The 22806-nt window shown below is 35.4% G+C and overlaps 1 protein-coding gene across 2 annotated transcripts in view; it reads left to right on the forward strand.

The window, feature by feature from the left end:
- Positions 1-22806, forward strand: part of VPS54 (VPS54 subunit of GARP complex) — a 74831-nt gene that overhangs the window by 17419 nt on the left and 34606 nt on the right. For both annotated transcript variants that reach the window (XR_006680439.1, XM_004710185.3), the window contains exons 6-14: positions 1128-1513; positions 3839-3965; positions 4932-5039; positions 6935-6990; positions 8884-8980; positions 11001-11338; positions 15683-15812; positions 16416-16597; positions 17004-17116. Coding sequence is in view for 1 of the 2 variants with exons in the window: in XM_004710185.3 (XP_004710242.1) it covers positions 1128-1513; positions 3839-3965; positions 4932-5039; positions 6935-6990; positions 8884-8980; positions 11001-11338; positions 15683-15812; positions 16416-16597; positions 17004-17116 (1537 nt within the window). In the remaining variant the exon portion in view is untranslated. The remainder of the gene's footprint in view (positions 1-1127; positions 1514-3838; positions 3966-4931; positions 5040-6934; positions 6991-8883; positions 8981-11000; positions 11339-15682; positions 15813-16415; positions 16598-17003; positions 17117-22806) is intronic.

Here is a 22806-nt window from a genome sequence, read left to right on the forward strand (position 1 = left end):
CGGGGTACTTAATGTTGAAAGTTCATTAACTTGTTAGCACTATGAATTCTTCATAGATAAAGTTTGAGCAATAGGTTGAAAAATCTAAAAGTAGAAAACAAATGTTAGAAGTTTATATTTGAAATTAGAAACCACTTTGAAATGATCCACTGAATTATCCACTGCCAACGAGTTGGTACCAACTCATAGTGACCGTTTATGAGAACATATAGCCTCAATTTCCTCCTGAGGAGTGACTGATGGGTTTGAACTACTGACCTTGCTATTAATAATCCAACACACCATTAAAGCAGGAATAATTTTGGAAGTGCTACAAGTAAAATATATATGAACTATTTACTAAAGACATTTTGTCAGTATTTTGAAGATAATAGTATATGGCAATAAATGACATTTACAAATTGATAAAATGAAACTTGAAATAAGTATCTTTAAAATAAATCCACATGAACCCTATCTGTAACTGGACTGCTAATCCATCTTTTATGGATTCTTTAGCATTTTGAAGCAACACGGTATAGCAGACTGCGCTTTAAATTTTTAGTTTATTCGCCACACGCTTTTATTCAAGTTATTTGAATGTCTCTGAGCCTGTTTCCTTGTTTGTAAAATCAGAATAACAGTAATACTTGTTTTCGAAGATTATTAAAATTAGAAAATGATACATGTAGTATGAGTGCCTGGTACATAAAAGAGGGGAGTCAGATAACTGGATTTGTATTTAAGATAATAGTGAAGCGGGTGATGTATAGAGGATTGGGAGATCATTATCCCTCAGCTGTTAGAGCTTCTGAAACTGGAATTATAATCGGAGATGGCTGTGGGATAGCTTACCCACCTAGAAAATTACTGATGCTTACAAGGGTGGCAAAGGCCGGAGTGAAGAAGAAGGTAAATCATCTTTTATCCTTTTGCCTTATCTTACATTTATTAATAATGAGTTTCACCTTTCATCTCTCTTCCATTTTGTTGTGTCCTATTTCCAGGATTCCACAGCCAAACAATTAATTCATGCCATGGAACTTAAAATATATGTAGACATACTATTTTCCTTTTCAGAAAGCATCTGGAGCATGAAGGATGGTATGCTTATAATACTCCATGATTTTTCCCCCTTTTCTCTTAAGCTGAGCCATTATCTGGACATTGTGGAAGTAAACATTGCTCACCAGATCTCTCTACGCTCAGAAGCATTTTTTCATGCAATGACCTCGCAACACGAATTGCAGGACTACCTCAAGAAAACGTCCCAGGCTGTGAAAATGCTCCGAGACAAGATTGCACAGATTGATAAAGTAATGTGTGAAGGATCACTACACATTTTAAGACTGGCACTAACCAGAAACAATTGTGTGAAAGTGTACAATAAACTGAAGTTAATGGCCACTGTGCACCAAACTCAGCCCACTGTACAGGTGCTGCTATCCACTTCGGAATTTGTTGGGGCATTGGACTTAATAGCAACAACCCAAGAGGTCCTACAGCAGGAACTTCAGGGCATTCACAGTTTCCGGTAGGTTCATTAAGCCATTAGAAATGCCGTTGGGAGTTTTAAAAAGATAAGTCATGATGTGTAATGTTAGCTGAAGAAATGACAATGCATTCAAAGTTAAGTATTTTTTCTTCTAGATCTGTGTAGCAAAGCTATTATTCTGATATTTTAGTATTACCATACAAACATAAAAAAAGAATGCTGTTTCTAAAGACCTTTGGATGAATAAGCAATTTTAAGTATTCCAGTGGATGAAGTAAATGAAAGACCAACCACAACTTTGAAATGATAACATTTTGAAAATGTGAAAATAGTTTTACGTCAAGATGATAGGTCAAGATGGAGAGAGGAATACCAGTATATTTAAAACTAAGTTTATTTAAAAAGCACTTTAGTGGGTTACAAAGTCAGTAGTTAATAACATCTGTTTCTGATTTACAGTCTTTTTGCAAAAAAAAAAGGCATATTTGTTAAATATTCCTCATGGAAATGGAGAAAAAAAACAACAGGTAACAAAACATCTAGAAATAAATAAATTAAAAAATAGAAATAAAACAATTTCTCTAAGTTATTTTAAAAATATCTTCAGAAGTTGTTATTCAAAAGATGCTTTCAAGAAGGTGAATTATCCTATTTGTTTTACTCAGGGTTATGTAAAAATCACATAAAACATATTTAATTTATAGATGAACCAGTTATAAAACCATCAACATCGCCTTAAACAGACTAGCTGTATCTGTGGGAATTCTTACCTATCTTCAGGGAAGTTCATCCAAATTTTGCTCTACTGAGTGACTACAGAGAAGTTTCATACAAGATGTATTCAGTAACTTAATGGTCATTGAATATATATCAAAAAAGTTACTATTGGGTCCCCATGAGTCATAATTCACTGCAGGGCACACAATTACAGTAGCTTGGAACCCAGCTTGCTAAATAATTTTTTATTTTCCATAATGTTAAATATTCACATCCTTTTCAAATGTATGTGTGTGATTTTTTAGAAATAGTTTTCAATTTATCATTATTTCAGAAAAATAGAGTTCTATAATGACTAAGACTGTATTTCATAAAGTTAGAGATTAGAGTACTGTAGTGTCTGGACAGAAAAGAACTAAGAAATAGAATCAGTGTACTTTTATTTGCTAAGTACAACTTCTAAAATTTCTAATTTACCTCAAAGATAATAGGGTTTGGTTTTTTTTTTAACTTTGTTTTCTTGGCTCACAAATTTATACCTAATATGTTGATGAAAAGTAGTATAGTCATTGAAAGCTATCTGGGGAAAAAATCTAAGGACACAGCTATATATCTATTCCCAATAGTTTGATTTATTACAAGGCAGAATGGAAATTTTATTATCTTATGTTTATCTTGAGGAAGAATTTCCTTTAGTTTCATCTTTACTTTTTTGCATGTACCTTAACTCAAAGGACATCATGCTCTTCATAAAAATGTGAATATGATTTTTAAAACACTTTCAAGTGTGCTGATTCTCTGTGCTTTACTCAAATCTGTCTGGTGTTAGTGTTATTTTAAGAGCCCGTACATGTGTAGTAAGGAATATTCTTCATAGGAAATGTCTTTCCTAAAGCTTTTTATCAACCTTCAGTATTAGTATGACTATGACTGCATAAAAGCATGATATTACAACCTGTGTTGAACTTCTGATTTCTGACAAGCATCTTTACATTCAATAGTTTTCAGAGATGAAAGAGTACTCTAGATGAAAGTGTTTTTCTAAGTGAAGCAGACTGACCTGCATATGAAATAGTTTATTATAACTTGTTTTTTAATTTCTGTCAAATCCTATCTGATGAATTATTTATTTGACTTTATCTTCTTTTTATTGTAAGGTTGTTAATTATCGACATTAATTATTTGCCTTGTATAGGGTCATGGATATTTAATTTGTAGCTGGGATCTGCAAATATTAGTGTAAGAATATTTTCTGAAACAAAATAGCCAGGGATCGGATGTAACTCAGTATTTTTATACTTCATGGTTTATGTTCTGATGACTTTCAATGTGAGGATCTGAGGGACGGCACAGTAACTTGAACTGATCATGACAGAGTAAATTGAGTCCGTCTGTACTTGCCGTCTTTTATATGCACCTAGAACAGGGTTGAGCACCATGTTGGGAACTGTAGGCATTCATATCAGTAAATGGTTAATGAAAACGAACTTAAGACACCCGATAATTTGTCTGTGAAAAGCAGCAATAAAATTTACCAGGTAACCATGTTTTGAGAGCTGTTTAGAGATTAAGGATGTAAAAGGAAAACTGATTGATTTCTGGTTTTTGTTGGATATATGTGGGTAATACTTTTTGATTGCTTTGTAGGCATTTGGGATCACAGCTTTGTGAATTAGAAAAACTAATAGATAAAATGATGATTGCAGAATTTTCTACATATTCTCACAGTGATTTAAATAGACCATTGGAAGATGACTGTCAAATTTTAGAAGAGGTATGTGTTTTGGATGGTGGAATGAAATTGATATGATTTTTTTTCTTAATCCCTGAAAGTTCTGATTTAGAACATATTCTTCTCAGATTATATTGAGCAGGATAGTTTCAGATTTGTAATATCTGTCAGATCTAATGAGTCCTATATTAGCTGTGTGACCTTGTCAAATCTCATAATCCTATGAAATTAGAGAACAAACATAGCTTAATAAGAAATTAGAGTTGAACTCATGAAGTCTTTATAGCTGACAAACCAAGTTCAAAACCTAGATATAGGATGAGTTAACTTTATACTATCTGCACGTATGCGCTGGATGATACGTCTTTTAGTATATGGTAATTTATCAAGCATTTAAGTTGATCACTGATTATGAACATGTTTTATGTATATAAATATCTGAAGGGGCTTCAAAAAGTTTTCGGAAAAATTCCTTTTTATTCACTTTTTCTGTGAACCAGCAATACCTCTCTGGTAACTTCTCAGTGTTGGTTAATGCCAAGAACTAGTAGAATCCAAAGAGTCCTGATAGGAGCCTAGGTTACAGAGGTTTCCAGACACGTTAGCAGAGAGTTGGGTCCTTACTCCAGTGTTCTAGAGCACTTAGTAAAAACAATAGGGCTCATGAACTATGTATTGGACATCAGAATGTGAGAGATACTTTCTATTTTATTTTATTTTCAAGAAAGGCTAAAAAATCCTACAACTTGCTCCCAAGTCAGCCATATGTGACTGTGGTAGAACTAGATTTACCTGTTTTAGAGCATTGACTTCAAATAGGATGACAAAGATTGCTATGGAAAGGTTTTGCCAGAAAAAAAAAATGTTTTGCCAGAGTTCTAGAAAATATCATGTATAGGATAAAGATCTGAGAATCAAGTAATAAAACCTGAGATGCAGAATATTTCTACTCACAAGTAAGATTGTTTTATATTTAAAGTGTGAAATTACCTGGTCTTATTTTCATAGGAAAGACTAGTGTCTCTTGTATTTGGACTTTTAAAACAAAGAAAACTCAATTTTTTAGAAATCTATGCTGAAGAAATGATTATTACAGCAAAGAATATCATTAAACAGGTAATACACAGTTTTATTTGATATATTTTGACCTAGAGTCTTTTGTGCAATGTTTTTCTTTGCAGTATCATGGTAATAATCCATGCAGTAAGTATAATGGTAATATTTGCTTATTATTTAAAATTGAAAATATAAACCAATAGGAACAGAATGCCACATAAGATTATTTCTATGTATAGATTGTTCTGAATATTTTTCACTGTTTATATCATCCTGTATATATGATTTTCAATTATATATATTTTGTTAAAATCATAATATAAGCATTTTCTCACACTTAAATACAAGGCCTTCTGAAACAACATTTTTAATGCTTGTACAAAATTCCATCAATATTATGTTTATTAATCAACATTTACTTAACTTTTTTCTATGTTGATTATTTAGGTTGTTTTCAGTTTGATACTGTAAATTACACTGTTAGCAAACATCTTTGGTTTAAAGATTTTATTTTTAATATTAAGAACTATTTTCTTAGGACTGATTCACAGAAGTAGAATTATTGGTCAGAGTGCAAAGTATTTGAAGTTATTAGATTCATAGAGTTGCATTGATATCTACAAAGATCTACCAATTTATACTTCCAGCAGCAGTAGTTAATGTTTGTTTCTTGATCTCTGAGAAACTAATTATAAACTAGAATCCATGGGTTCTTTAGCTTTTCTTGCCTGAACTTCAGGTTTACTATATATATGCAAAAGGTAATACAGTGTTGAATGCATTGTTTACTAGTTTTAATCATCATTAAGTTAAATGAATATAGATGAATGTTTGGTGTTTACATAAAACAAATAAAAATATTACCACCACTCCATCTTTTACCTCTCTCAGGCACTAATTAAGACGCTATTTTGAAATTTTAAAAACCATTTTAGGAAATTGTTGGTTACAACTACTAATACTAAACATACACACGTATTTGTACTCCAGAAATTCTATTCCTAGGTACACACTCAACAGAAATACATGCATACATTCATGAAAAGACAGTGTAAGAATGCTCATGGCAGCAGCATTGTAATAATAAAAATATATAACAGTTCAAATTTCAGCAACAATAGAAAGGATAGTAGACTTGTATTATATAATGGATAGACTAAATGTTGCAGCAGGGGTATAAATTATAGACAAAATGTGGAACCAGAAAACCAGACAAAAAGGATGTTTATGTTCTGTATGATTTCTCTTGATATAAAGTTGAGACAGGCAGTAGTATTTTGGGGAAGGCTGGAATAGTTTTGGGGAGAGGCTGGCATGAAAAAGGGGAGAGAAGCAGGAGGTGGGCTGGACTGCTGAGTACTGGTAAGGTTCATCTTCTTGAGTTTAGTGTGAATTACACAGATTTCTTGGTTAAAAAAAATTGAGCTGTTTACATAATTTATACAGTTTCTGAATGTATGCTTCAATAAGTCTTTTTAATTTGCTGTATTTTAATTCCCAGATTTCTCTACAAGTCTAAGCATTTATTTATTTTTAACTTTAATTTGTTGGGTTATATAACAAGCAGCTACAATGAATCTTGAAATGAATTCCTTTGGGTATTTTAATATGATACTTATATCCTAAGCACATATTATAGTTCTTTTTTTCTAGTGTATGACTCAGCAATTTTAAGTAGTAAGACATCTAAAAATTACTGTGATCAATCAAATGTTAAAGTTCAAACATACATAGTTCAATAATAATTTAACTGGCCAAGGGTGATTCAGACACTTAGAAGTATATGAGACTTTATTATTCAGGTCTTTCCAAGTATGTGTGAGAGATAGAAGAGCAGCATGGTAAAATGGTTCTTCTAGTCAGTGAGATCCTGGTTATTGTACAAATGAAAGATGGTTATGTAGGATTCTGACGAAGCTAATCAGATTGTTTCTGTTCTCTCTTTAATTTTGTAGTGTGTGATTAATAAAGTTTCACAGATAGAAGAAATAGATACTGATGTTGTTATGAAGTAAGTATAAACATACACTTGGTGGTTATCAGTCAGAGAAAAGACTACAAACTCAGAGTAATTTAAGGTGGATTTAATGAAGGAATTATTTATTAAGGTTTGGACAGGTTATAGGAAAACTACAAAGGATAGTGCAATACTGTAGAAGGAACAAGGAAAGTTTGGTTAACAGAACCCTGAAGGAGAAAGATTTGTGGTTATCTCCCTTCAACTCCGTTTTGATTCATAGCACCTCCAATGCTATAGAGTAGAACTACCACATAGAGTGTTTAGGCTGTAATCTTTACAGATCCACTGGATCTTTCTCTCATGGAGGGTGGGTTTCTCTGATGGGTGGGTTTGAACTCCCAACCATTGAGCAATCAGGGTTCATGAAGGACCTGTCATAATTGAAAAAAACTCTGTCCTACAGTGTACGTGTTCCTCATTGACCAAGCCCAGCAGGCTAACCTTCGAGGGCAGGGAGCAGGGTAAGAAAGGATGCAGTGTAGACATGAAGTAAGGGTATGGAACGTAGGCCTTTACAAAGGCACAACAAGTGTGAGTTTACATTATTTAGCTGTATAATAAAACCTAGCTTTGAATTGACTGTGGAAAGTTTTTGGAAACTGATTTTGAATCACCTCTTGTAGTCATGAGAGTTAAGACGTTTAATTTCTGTCTTTGTTCTTAAAATTACCATTTTATTTTTGAGAAGAATAATGATAAATGTTTTAAAACTGAATTTTCCATTTGTATAGTTACCTAAACTTTGTCAACTGGTCTAAGATATGGATATTGATATGAACATCAATGAAACTTCTCTGGGCAAAATCCAGAGAGTAGGGATTTGTGGAGTTTCTAACTTCAGTACCTGATGAAAACTCAGTTTGATACATAATTGAAGCAGCCATAATGATGGGGGAGGGTCATCACTAGAATGAGCAAAAATAAGTCATGGGGACTCTGTGGCAGCACCATGGACAGTGAGTGCTACTTTGGACTTTCTCCTTACTGAGGGGATGGCCTAGCATAGAGAACTTCTGGGAGCTCAAGTACAGGAAGGAGTAGCTGTGAGCATAAACTCCTAGTTACAGCGACACTCACTAGAACTTTTGAGTAGCAAGTCCTTTAAGTACTGTCTATCTTTATGGAATTCTATTCTGCATATTTTTTCCATTTTGAATTCATTCATTCATTCATTAATGTAACTAAAAAAAACCCCAAACAAAACTCACTGCTATCGAATCGATTCTGACTTACAGTGAGCCTATAGGATGGATTAGAACTGCCCTTGTAGGTTTCTGAGACTGTAACTCTTTATGGGAATAGAAATCTTTTTCTCTTGAAGGGGCTGGTGGTTTTGAAGTGCTGACCTTGCAGGTAGCAGCCCAATTTGTAACCAGTACGCTATGAGGGCTCCTTTGATTATGTAAGCTATAAAAATAACTGCTTTGGAGGGTAGAGGGGTTACTGTAAGTCACGTGCCCAGGTTCACACAGCTAAATGGCAGAGCCCAAATAAGGCAGTGTGGCTCCACACCCCAGCTCTCTTAGCGCCATGTCATATTCCCTGCCACATGTTGAAAACTGCTTTTTAGTACAGTTAGAAAAGTGGGTTATTAGATTAGTGGGGGGAGATGTTATATTCCTATGTTAATTTTAGAATATCTCTTCCCAACATTTATCCAAAATTGGTTTATTTCTCTATGTGAAATTCATCTCTGATAAAATTTCTGTTTGTATATTTTACTTAACTAGTCTTAGAGATGTTTAACCTAGGTGTTGTTTTGTAGTTGGCCTTTTCAACTCAAGATTATATTATTTTACTTAGGTAACTAAGTATTTTAAATAGTCTCCTTCAATTTGTAAAATGTTACTACCTTAAAGAAAAATTACCATTTTCCCCCCCTAGGCTTGCAGATCAGATGAGAATGTTGAATTTCCCCCAGTGGTTTGATCTCCTAAAGGATATTTTCTCTAAGTTTATAATATTCCTACAGAGAGTTAAGGTAAGTTTATGTAATTACCACTTTGCCCAGAAAAATACTGAAAATCGTGAGTTTTCCAGATGTATAATATACAAATGGAGTAAAAACGAAAAATAAAACAGAGTTTAGGTTTTGTAATTTTCTTACAGAGACCTGGGGTTTTAAAAGATTTGGAACTATTTGGTATATTTAGATAATTTTTATAATTTTGTATGATTTGTTTTATACTGAAAAAGAACATGTTATACTATAAACACTATAATGTTTACTGTATATTAAATGTTATACAGTTACAGTTCCTCATGGTTTTTGTGATGCTTAAATTCCTCTAGGCATCTTGCTATAGATGCCATCGGTGAGTCTGCATTGACTCAATGGCAGTGAATTTGGTTGGTTTGGTCTTTACCTTCATAAAACAAACCCATTGCTGCCAACTCATTTCCCACTAAGGGTGACTCTAGGTAGAGTTTCCATGGCTAAAAATCTTTAAGGGAACAAAAAGCCTCATCTTCCTCACTGGGAGCAGCTGGTGTGTTTGAACTGCTTGCCTTGGGGTTAACCGCCCAATCTTTACATGGCAGGGCCACAAGAGCTGTTTTCTATAGAACAAAGAAATAAGTTATCATTTAACTGATTATTTTTATGGTGTTATTTTATTATTTTATTTTTTATTGTTATTTTAATCTTTTGTTTATTCTTTCCAGTGTTTAAGTTTTCCTTGAAGGGAGTTAGGTCTTTTGTATTATCGGGGGAAAAAAGTTTGATTTTCAGAAAGCAGTGTTACTAGGATAAACTTGATTGAGGGATAAACCAATTTGAGCTCTTATTTAAGTTTCCAGACTTATTACTGTGGTACATTCTTACATTTATTTCACAAAAAGAACTATATTTCATATGTCCCATTAATATTAAAGCAAATTATATTTCTTTGAAATTTCAAGCAGAACATTTCAATAATACATTTCCTTTAAATGGAGAATTAAAAGATTAGGGTTTGAAAGTTTTATATTTGATTTATTTTTTAATTAAGGATTTATATAGCTATTAAGTTTTTATTAAAATTTTTGTTTATTGCCTGTATTCCAGATTACATTAATTTGTATAGTGAAAAGAAAAATAATCCTTAAATGCATTGTACATTCCTTTAAAGCAATTTATAGTTCTTAAATTTTTATTTTGTTATGTGGATGAATAATCCTGATCTGTTATTTCGGAGACTTATCAACACAGCTACCAGAGTGTTTTATTCACTCAGTCTATATGGGATTACTTTGTGTGTTTATAGTTCTAAATAACAGGAAACACCACTCAGAGTATCCTAATCAAGAGGCTTTATTAGCTCAGCTAATTGGAAACTATCCAGAGGTCACCTGTAGGTTTATAGATGACAAACTGGAAGAACTGTGAAGAAGTAAAGCCAGGGCTTGATGATCTTGAAATGTTTACTAAAACAGAAACAACCAGAATGTCTGGAAATAAGTGATGAGAGAGGAAGGTATAAGATGAGAAGCGGCAAATGGGCTTACATGATAAGGAATGGGGATTTTTTTCTTCTTCTTATAGGCAGGTACATCAACTGATAATGGTTTTCTGACAAATTAATGTGTTTACTGTATCCTGTTTAAGAGGTTAGAGAGATATGCAATATGTTTTACTGTGATTTCCACTTACAAAATCAATGAAAAAACAGGAACTGTATTCTTGTGTTATTGAACTAATTTCTCCTGGGGAATTTTCCCACCGTAAGTCACCTGTCTTGTACAATAAAAGATTAGTAGAAAATGTAATATATATGATGATGGCAACAAATGTACAAATGTGCTTGACACAATGGATGTATGTATGAATTGTAATAAGAGTTCTATGAGCCCCCAATAAAATGATTAAAAAAAAAAGAAAACCAAGCAAAAAAATTGTAATGTATATTTTAACTCATTTATAACCATAAAAGGCACAGAATTCAAAATGCACAGAATCCACTGTTAAGATCTTTAGGTGCAAGATATTTTAAATGCTTTAAAAATCATCTTGCTTTTTGTAGGCAACGTTAAATATCATTCATAGTGTTGTGCTCTCGGTTCTTGACAAAAACCAAAGGACTAGAGAATTGGAGGCGATTTCTCAACAGAAGAATGCTGCAAAAGACAATTCATTGGACACAGAGGTGGCTTATCTAACCCATGAAGGCATGTTCATAAGTGATGCATTCACTGAGGGTGAATTAACACCTATAGCAGTTGACAGTACCTCTCAAAGAAATGCATCTCCAAATAGTGAGCCATGCAGCAGTGATTCGGTATCCGACCCAGAATGTACTACTGATTCTTCATGCAGCAAAGAGCAGACTCCATCTGTTATTCCAGGAGGTGTGCAGATTACGTGAGTATAGAGCCAAGTGCTAAATTGACTGACAGATTTTGAGTGTTTTATTAATGGTTTCAGTAAGGTAGGTTATTCTCTTTGTTTTCTACGTTTCTAGTTAAGCTATAATAGACCCTGCCTAGACTCTCTTCTACTTTTTAGGTTCTTCTCTGTAGTCACCATTCTGTTGTCTTTGTTCTCTACTGAATTTCTTCTGTCGTATTTTATTTCCTCAAACAATAAAAACATTTTAAACATAGTTATTTTAAAGTCTATCTTCTAACTCCCTTCTCTGGGTCTCTTCATTTTCTATTGTTATCTGTGTTTCCATCTGTATCTGTGTCTGTGTGAGAGAGAGAGAAACTGAGAGTTCGATCAAATATGAAAAGTTTCTGAGATGATTTTAGACCTGGGATGCTATTTTCTTCCATGAAGATCTTCAATTTGCTCTAGTAGACAGCAAGAGACATTTAGCAGTAGTCCCAGTTACTTTATTCCATCAGATGTGGAAGTACTTTGAAGCTGGGCATCAACCCTTGTGAGGACTACTAGTAAACCTTCCTACTCATCCTTATTCCTAGGTGTAGCCCTCTGGACACCAACCCAAAACATTGGAGACTTAATAAAGTTTCCTCTGAATTTCAGGTTTTGTTTTTCTTGCCTTTCAATCAATAAGCTCATTTTTCAGACTCTTAAAATTTGCAGTTGCCTGTAGGTATACACACATGTGCCAGGCTCACACTGCTCGGGTTTCTTCTTTCCCTGGATCTTGGCTCTGGAATTCTACACTGCTTTGTTAGTTCTCTTTTGCCTCCATATAGACTTGCTTATATTGTCCCCCTGCTTTCTTTGAAAGAATATAATCCAGAATTTGCACTTAGTACTTTGAACATAACCCAGTGGCCAGGAAGTTTAGAGAAGTAGAGTTTTTAGTTTGTTGGCCATTTGCCCAACTAAAACTATTATTTGTGGCAGAAGAGAACAGATATGGAAAGATAGCTAGCAGCCTGCCTGTATCATTTGAGATTATTTCAAGCCAGATGCAGTCTTAGAGTTTTTTTTTCCTCTCCTACAATCATCATTGTGACTTTCTCTTATCACATGCTCCTCATCTATGGACTAGAGAGAACAACATGATAACATAGAAGGTTTCCTAGATGGTTCTTCTATGTTCTGTAGGCACATGCATGTCTGTGAGCTACCCAGCAAAAAGGAACAGTGGATGAACTGAACATATTAACTGATCATATACATCTGGCCCTAATTAATTTTTTAAGTACAAGGGCTCTAGCTATTTCTGTCTCGAGTGTTGCTTTGTCTCACAGCTCTCTCTGCTTTTCCCCCCTGGTTCTGTAATCTATTGCAGTGGCCACACAGAGCTCACGATATAATTTTGGGGTTTACTAGGGAAGGTAACAGGTTAAAATTCAGGTGAGAAATGCTAAGGATACAGTTGTTCAGCAGGACAGTTTCTTTGCCCTGCCCACGGTAAAGGCTCCCTCTCAGGCCCTTGGTGAGCCCTCTGCCATGTTACAGTGCTCTTTTAGGGCAGCCAATAAATTCCCAAAGGGCATACCACACCATTGTAAGCCTCCACCCTAAGGCACTCAGCTCTAACTGTGTGGGTTAGCACACCTGCTCTCCCAGTTAAGTGCCCAGAGAAGCACTCAGCCTTACTTGTTCTGTGGGCTAGGAAGTCCACCACTCTGTCTCATGCCCTGGCTCCTGTTTCTGCTGCTGCTGCTTTGTCACTCCTCAGGTTGCCAAAGCTGCCGCCTGGAATCAGGAGGTTCACTGGATAGGGCTCTCAGGGCCCAGAGGATCCACTCCAGTCCTGACTCTTCTCTCTTGCTGGTAGTGAGATTTCCCCCTTCCTGCTTCTGAGAGGGCTGTTTATACCCAGTAGGTCGGCAGTCACAATGAATCCTGTTCATGTGACTCACTCACAGGAAGCCAATCAGTATATTCGCCCAACTTCTTATCCAGATTCATGCTGAGAAAGGTCATTTCATGGGAGTTACCAAGACTATGGCTATAAGAGCCACATTAAATAATTGACTGTATTGCAAAGATTTTTGCTTTTTCAGTTTATTTTTTGTCACAGACGCAGCACATGCAAATAAGATGTGAGACATTTTATCTTTGTGGTAGATTTTCCCAATTTTCTCATTCATGTTGTCAAATAATTAACAATTATCTATACATTTATTACAGTGTAAATATGTTCCTTTTCCAGGCAGTTAATGATGAAGGAAAAACTAGAAAAGATTAGAAAGTTTCAGAGGTGGTTTTATTTTATTTTCTACATAAAAGAGACATAATTAGACTTTTAAAAATAAAATGATGGTTGAAAAAACAAAATTCTAAGCAATTAAATACTAATTTGTGAGCTCTAAAATTAAATCACCCTACTCTTATAAAGGCTTGCACTTTTTAAATTTTCCATTTTGTTTGTATCTCTATGAATTGGTAGAATATTGTCAAGAACTTCAAATACTTTATTATTTTGTTACCTGAGGGAACATTATAAAAAATCCTTCCAAAACAGTGTCCTTCAGTAAGAAAGTTGAATTTGAAATGTAAGCAGACATTTTTATGAGAGTTGGCATTGAAGCATCACTAGTCTACTATCTAGAAGTCAACTATTGATGCAGAGGAAGCTCAGGACAGTGGAGAGAGAATTAAACTTGTCTCTGGTTTTTGTCCTATCCACTCAACCTTGTGACCCTGGGTAGGACACTTAACTTTATCAAATGCAAGCATGATGTTTCTGGGCATACTTTATAAATATTAAGCCCTCTCAAAGTAGTAGTAAATAAATTTAATGATATAATTGTGAAGGATAGCAGGTAATAATGTTACTACATCAACCCGTTTAGAGTAGTGATTTACTGTAAGTTAACATACATCAAGACTCTTTGTAGTATTTTTGAATATTATTTTATCTCAACCGAAAGAAAAAATAATGCTAAAGCACTTAAATGTCCATAGAAACTGCACTGTTAGCTCCACTCAGTGCTTTTATATATGTTCCCAGGGGAAAATGTATAAAGAAAAGAACTTTATATTTTTCTTTCAATATTGGAATTAAGTATATTATATCTTATAAAAACTACTGATTTGCTTAGTGATGGGAGTAGTGATACCGTGAGGGTAGGGGGAAGGTGGGGACAGAAGGGGGGAAATGGGGAACCGAGTACAATGATTGATGTGTATGTAACTCCCCAGCCCAGGGGGATGAACGACAGAAACGAGGGCAAAGGCAGACAGTGACAGTGTAGCTATGAAGATAATAATTTATAATTTATCAGGGGTCCAGGAGGGTGGGAGGATTGGGGGAGGAAGGGAAAAAAAGAGGAGCTAATACCAAGGGCTCAAGCAGAAATAAAATGTTTTGAAAATGATGATGGCAACATTTGTACAAATGTGTTTGATACAGTTGATGTATGGATTGTTATGAGCTGTAAGAGCACCCAATAAAATGATACATTAATTTAAAAAACAAAACAAAAAAAACTACTGTTTGCTTATAGGTTCCATGAGAGCAGCAGCTAGCTTTTCGATCCTCTTGAGTGCTGAGCACTTTTAAACATAGTAAATATTAGTTGAGTTGAACTGGATACTAACTGCCATTTGTAATTATGAATAAAAAAAGTTCTTTGCCATGAAATAACGTTAGTTACTTCTTTTAATGTGTCAGCGTTTGTGTAAAACTTCTACTACTCTTAGCTCCTTGTACCTACACTTAGACACACACACACAGTGTACACACATATACAAGAGGGCTACAAAAAGTCCATAAAAAAATGGAATAAAAAGATAATGGAATTTTCTCACAAACTTTTTGAAGCCCCCTTGTATGTTTCCTGTTATTTTTGTATGATTTGCAGTTAGCATCTGAACTAAGTGCTTAAAATATAGAGAAAAAGTATGCGTAGACAAACCAAAAAACCAAACGTAGACAAACCAAAAAACCAAACCTGTTGACAAGTTAATTCCGACTCTCAGCCACCTTGTAGGGAAGTATAGAACTCCTCATAGGATCCCCCAAACTGCACATCTATGCAAGCAGGCAGTCTCATCTTTCTCCCAGGAAGCAGCTGGTGGGGGGGTTAAACCACTAAACTTTCCATCTGGAGCCAAGTGCTTTAACCTCTGTGCCATCACGGCTCCTTTTACTTTTTAAGATCGGCTAATATGTATGCATTAGCGAAATGTGTTTTAAGTGATGTTTCAACACAGAATATTTTTTTCATATGTGAACTTTTATAGTTTTTTGTCCTTTTAACTGGGTAAAAGTCACCTATAGAGAACAAAGGGTTTGAAACTTTACCTGAACAGAACTCCATTTGTCAATTTCAGGGCCAGCGATGACCTGAAGCTAACTGACTTGGAGCTCGGGAAGCTGGCACATAGTCCCCAGGAGTTACTGTGTAATGCCTCGGATATATGCCATGACCGAGCTGTCAAGTTTCTCATGTCAAGAGCAAAGGTTAGCCAGCTCGATAGGCTTTTGGTATTTCATATTTTGTACACAAGTAAGCTTTTTGAAGATCTCGAGTTAATGTCTGTGCCTGTATCATCATGTTCTCATATTGCATATTATGTTGTTAATTTTATTAAGGCAATAGCATTGCTGGTATGGCCTATTACAGAGATATAAAATAATCCAGATAAAAGAAATAGGAGAAATTATTAAAGTATTATTTTCAAAGAAATGATTAAAGGACTTATTTTTCAAAAATAATTCTTAGATAATTAATTTAAAACAGTAATATATGATTGTGTGTGTGTGTGTGTGTGTGTGGCCAAACTTTTGTTAATTAAATTAGTTTAACTCTAACATTGTGAAAATTTATAGTTTGACCTGAGTTCTTTTGAGTTACTGTATTAGCTATAAAGGATTGGGGTCAAATTTAATCTTCATAAGCAATTTGTATGCAATTTCTGAGCTAAAGTATTCTGAGACTTCATTAAAAGTGATAAAAATAATTTATATCTTAGACTTATTAAAATTTGTTAAATTGGTTTTATAGCTCATCCATGCATGATGTTATAATAACTCATGATTTTTTGTGTTATCTTTAAAATTTAGGATGGTTTTCTTGAGAAGCTAAATTCCACAGAGTTCATAACACTTTCTCGATTAATGGAAACATTCATTTTAGACACTGAACAGATCTGTGGAAGAAAAAGTACATCATTACTTGGAGCACTTCAGAGCCAAGCTAATAAATTTGTAAATAGATTTCATGAAGAGAGAAAAACTAAGCTCAGGTATCACCATATCCATTTTATTCTGCAAATTCTCCTCCTTTTCTATCGAAAATACAATGTAACACAGGGAATAATTGGCCAAGTAGAATGACCTTACAAAAATTTAAAATTAAAGCAGTTATAGAATTGAAATTATGTTTCTTGACTTTTAAAAGCAGGATTTTTTTCTTTTCCACCCCCACACAAAGTGAAGTAAATTATGTTTCACTGAAATTCTTGGTTAGGCTAAGGGCTGTAAATAGCGAAGAATTTCCTTGAAGCACTAGCGCTGTTTGTGAATGAGTTCAGTTTACTCAGGTGCTTAGCACTCTCAGAAGTCTTGAGTGTTTGTTCAACCTTTGTTTTTCTGTTCAATCCAGGAGGATGGCAGTGAAATACTAACCTTCATCTTTTCACCTTTGAATAGCCTCCTCTTAGACAATGAACGCTGGAAGCAAGCAGACGTTCCTGCAGAATTTCAGGATCTTGTTGATTGTTTATCAGATGGAAAGATTGCATTACCAGAAAAAAAATCTGGGGGTATGTGTATTCTTTCACACGTTCTTCCAGTTTTATATGATGTGTGTTAATTTCATATGCCTGTAACATTTCTGTAATTAGAAGTGCTTCTCAGAATGCTTAGAACTAATATTGCCAGCTTCGTCACTAAGTAGCTGACAGGGAAAGTACTTAGGATAATTTGTAGCAATAATTTCAAGTATTTATTGAGTATTAACCATGTACCAGACATGGACACATGTCCACTGGTACCCTCGTTTATCTTCACAGCAGTCTTTAAGGAAGGTACTATGTGACCCTGCCAAATGGTGAAGAGATTTTGAGTTTTAGAAGGTTAAGTAATTTTGTCCAGGGTCATGAAAGATAAGCTGATAATTAAAGCCAATTTTATGTGATTTCATAAGTATATTCTTAGAGCATAGTGTTGAGTTCAGAGGCATCCATTCATTTAGTAAACACTAATAAGCCTCTACTTTGTGTACAGAGATATTGATAACTAGCAACCAAACCGGTTGCTGTTGCATTGACAGCCCATGTGTGCCACAGTAAAACTGTTCTGTTGGCTTTTCAATGCATGCATTTTTGGAAGCAGTCACTAGACCTTTCCCTCTAGGGGCGCCTCTCAGTAGACTCGAACCTCCCACATTTCACTCAGCAGTCAGCATATTGACTATTGTACCGTCTGACGTTCAGGAGCTAAAGATGACTGTTCTTCTTCAAAGGGGCTGAGTCTAGTTAGCAAAATTTAAAAATGTATTACCAGTCACAAATCATTCAACAGTGACGTAATAGAGAAAAGCAAACTTAACCCCAGAGATGATGATGGCAACATCTGTACAAGCATGTTTGATATAATTGATGTATGGATTGTTAAGAGCCCCCAGTCAAATGATCTTTAAATTAAAAAATAATAAGGAGAAATGACCTCAGAGACAGAGAACGGTGAAGGAGATGGAGAAGGACAGGCCAGAGAGGAAGGAAGGAATCCAGAAGAACACATTTGAAGGAGGATCTTTTTTTACATTTGTGTTTGTGATGGGTGAAAAAAAATAAACCAGACCGTAAATCCTTTAAAAAAAAAGTTATAAAATTAGTTTGAAGGAGAGAATTGTCATGACTATCAAATACAGGCTGAGTTTCATGTGAAGCGGATGTCATGGCTGGGAGCTTGTATCCCATGTACAGAGTCCTCCCTGTATCATAATAATGTAAACTGATTTACAGCACAGCTAGTAATATCAATTTGAATTTATAAAATTGGTGATTATTTTCTAATGCAGAGGACAGTTACCATTTTTTCCAATTTTATGCACTGAATGAAAGCTTAGTATTTTTACAAAGAAACATTTTGAAATTGTATAATTCACATTTGTACCAAAAGTAGTAATTATAAGAATGACGCTGAGTAGAATGCACATAGTGGCTGTTTGTTTGGCAGATAAGGAATTAGTTTCAACTTCAGCAATTTAGTGGAGTAATAGTTTATAGCTACGTGCTAAGTAACTGAAAGGTGAGGAGAATAGACAACAAAGGTAGCCTACTTTCCCACGAAATTTGGCTTCTAGAAAGTCACAGTGTGGGGTGACGCGTTGAGTCCAGCAAACAAGAACAAAAACCCCTGTGACCATTTTTAGAAGCTAACAGTGTTGTGTGGTGATTACAGTTTTCTTAATAGTGATTATATGATCCTACAAAAGCTGGATGAAAATAAAAGTCTGACTATTGTAGACTGCTCATTTAAAATGACTCATCCAAGCTATATTTGACTGACTTCCCGCTCTGTGAAGTGAGGTTGTATCTTAGGAAATTAATACATACCCAGATCTATCAAATGTGAACATGCTTAATTTATAGCAGAATGGTCATGGCAAGGCATGTAACCAAGACCTCATAACATTCACTTACAAGAGAATTAGGATTAACAATTACAATGTTAGTTAAATGGATAAAGTAAACATCTTTAGACCAGGCTTTTACCTTTAATGAGAAGTTTCAGGAGGATGCTTTACCACGGCCTGGACTCCAGCGGTCCCTAGTAGCTGTGGTGTGAAGTTGGTGGCACTGGCAGAGTCTCAGCAGGCTCTCAGCCTTTAGAGAGAGGAAGAAAATGATCCCCTTGCCTCTAGTGTCTCAGCAAATGATCAGAAATTCAGGGCTTATATGTGAAATTTTCAGTTTTGCTCACAGAGTAAGGGCCTGTCATTTCTTCAGGATTAGAGATGAGCTAAAGGTAGTATTTTTTCTTGAAGGTCAAAGATTAGGAAGGTTATTTAGGTTTATGTCTCAAGGATAATTTACAAAAATTAGCTATGCTATGTATTCTTTTATCAGAGCATGCTAGGTCAAAGTAAACATAAGGGTTGTTTATCACATTCTTCATACACTTCACATTTCTCTGCCCAAGTTTTTAGAAGGCTGATAAACTAGCTGTTGATGATTACAGATTGCTACCGAGTCATAGGTAATGTCAGAGAGCCCCACAAAAGTAGATATATTTCAAAGTTCATGTTATAAAAATACATATGTATTTTGAAATTGTCATAGTGACTTTTATCCCTCATGGGATATGAGATTTCTTTCTAATCCTTTTTTCCATGAACTTTTTAAAGCCCTCATATTTCCTGCCTCGTTACAGCTCATAGTTTCACTCTACCATTGTTACACAAGTATAACAATTGTGAACATGTGTGGGTTAACTTTTTTTCTTCCTCCTGGAAAGTGAATTATTTTCTTTCTCTCGAGATGATAACAACAATAAGATGATTCTTTTATGTATTCTTCTGCTCCATTCTTTTTTCCTAAGAGTAAAAAAAAGTTGGATGTTACTAGAAGTAGATCAAAACTTTACTAGTGCTAATAAATTTAAGGACCCTTTGATTTTACTAATTTATCTATTGAATTGCTAACTACTCAGCTAGGCACTTGAAGAGTGAAGGTAATGAATAGCAGCTAATATTTATTAAGTGCTTACTAGGTGTGCTATTGGTTGTAAGTGCGTTCCAATGATTATCGCTTTTCTATAGCCATGAGCTAGACACTGAGTATTCCCATTTAAAAAACCTGAAAACGAAACACAAAGAGGTTGAGCAACTTGCCCAGGTTGCCACAGCTAGAAAGTGGTAGAGCTAGGATTCAGATTTAGCAAATTGATGTGCGCGCGCGTGTGTGTGTGTGTGTGTGTGAGAGATAGAGAGAGAGAGAGAGGGAGAGAGAAAGAGCGAGAGAATGCACATAGAAAGAGTGAACTTCCTTCCACTCCACAGTGTCTAGAAAGAATCGGAGGGATTAGTTTAATGTTTTACATTGTACAAACATTCTTATTATTTCTATTTCATCTCCTTGCTCCCTAACCCCACCACCCCACCTCATTTATATTTTAAAATCGCTGTTGACCCTTTGGTCTTACATTAGAAAAAAAAAATTTTTTTAAGGAATGCAATACTAAAGGGTGACAGTCTTTCCTCTTTGGACTAAACTGTACTTCATTGACAGATAACTTCAGGGATAGTTTCAAGTTAAGGTTTGGAGAGCAACTTCTTTTAAGAATTGTAAGTTTTGATCTGCATTTTTCTCCTTTTGTGTGTGTGAATGATTCCTTTATGTTGCTGATCAGAACTTTTGTAGTGGTATGTGGGGACCATCTAGTTCTGGTCACAAGATGGAAAAGGCAGTGGTTCAGAGAGACACTTAGTCCTATAATGCAGTTCCTTCATCGATTGTTGTGTTTTCTTCCTTCTTTTTTGCTCCAGATGAATAAAGGCCAATAGTTGTATCTTAAGAGGGCTACTCATAAGCTTTTACTCACCTGGGAGGTGAGACATAAACTCTAAGAACTATATTACGCCAATTGACTGGATTGTCCTATGGGACCATGGCCCCAAGTCCAGTAGATGGACTTTGGAGTTCCTACACTCAGTTACTACAATAAAGAAAACTGCTTAAGGGATATACCCTGCATTCAGATATTGTGCAGTCTCATGTTGTTGTTGTGTTCCATCCAGCTAGTTCTGACTCACAGTGATCCTCCGTACTACAGAACAGAACACTAACCTCACAATTGTTATTTTGCGTGAGCCCATTATTGCAGCCATCAATCCACCTCATCAAGGGTCTTGTTCATTTTTGCTGTCCTTTTCCTTCTCTGGTAAAATATCCAAAGTACTTGAGATGAAGTGTTGCCATTCTCATTTCAAAGGAGCATTCTGGCTATACTTCTTCCAAGATAAATCTTTTGTTCTTTTGGCAGTCCATGGTACTTTCAATACTCAGTATATTTTCAGTATGTAAGGCACTTGAGTGTCCGAGGATTTGGGGATCTGCCAAGGTCCTGGAACCAATCCCCAGACAGATGAGGGTTGATAACAAGGATATACATATAGTATTACTATTTGCTTGGAAAGCAAAACCAGCATTTCACTCTGTCTCATGCTCTGCCTCCTGGTTCTGCTGCTGCTCATCTCATATTTTACTTACATTCTTAGATCTTGCTAGTAGTGAGATCCCCTTTCTTGCTTCTCAGAGGGCTCACTTTATACCCAGCAGGATAACAATCCAATGAACCCTAGTCACAGTCGCTCACAGGTAAATCCTATCATTGGTTCCCCCCTTCTTACCCAGACCTGTGCAGGAAAAGTGCAGTCTTATAGACATAATGGATTGTGTTTAGACATTATCGCACTGACCTTCTTTGCTTCGAAGAGAAGAAGTAGAAATATCACATCTTAGAGCTCAAAGAAAATGGAAATTTAAGGAAGATGACTTGCCCACAGTAATCCATTTAATTGCTGGTCCAGGACAATAACCCATTCTACTGTACTTTTCACTGTAACATGATGAAGTTTGTCTTATAAGAAATATCACATGCTGAAATCAAGTAACTTCTGGTTTTAGAATTAAACAGTCTCTCCATTGAATTTAGATATTAACTTATAGTCTAAGAATTATAATGACTAAAAGACAATTGAAATGCTTGTTTTGTCTTTCCAAACTAATAATAATAATATATGTGTGGTGGTAGCCAGCCCCTCACAACTAATCATGGGTAAAGTAAGCACAATTGTACGGTTGAGATATATGGAGATTATAATAAAGTTATAGAGAATGAGAGAGAGAGAAAAATAGTAAAATAAGGAAGTTGGGCACATTTCATGGTAGCATGCTCACCTCAGCTTCTGTTGGTGGGAGAGGGCAGGAGAGGAAGGAGAGAGAGGGAGGGGAAGGGAGGACAAGGGGAGAGGGGACAGAGGAACAAGGGACAGGGGAGAGAGGACCAGGAGTGAGCTCTTTATTTCTAACCAAGCCTTATATACCTTTGGGGGGCGCGCAAGCCTCCTAATTACAGGTAAATACATACGTCATGGGAAGGGGTTGTACTATAGGTAATACAGTAAAAGGGGGAAGATCTAGGGGTATACATGCAATAGGAATGGGAGGGATCCTAGATTCATGATGGTGGCCTAACCTTGTTCGCCTTTGAGTTGGAGACTTGATTTCACCTGAGCTTTCAGGGGAAGTAATCTATTGTCCTTAACAGCAAGGAGTGAACCCTACCTGCGTGGGACCAGACAATAGTCTGATGGCTGAATGCCTTCAGGGAGGATATCTAAGCATCTGACCTTCCACCATGTGTTGGCAAAAGCCTTTAATGTTTGGCATATCTTTGGGAGAGACTAAACTGGAGAAAAGTCTGTTTACATCCCACAATATATGTA

This window comes from Echinops telfairi, unplaced genomic scaffold (genome assembly GCF_000313985.2).
Source record: "Echinops telfairi isolate 266 unplaced genomic scaffold, ASM31398v2 ScPeMD7_2573;HRSCAF=3158, whole genome shotgun sequence".
Taxonomy (NCBI): Eukaryota; Metazoa; Chordata; class Mammalia; order Afrosoricida; family Tenrecidae; genus Echinops; species Echinops telfairi.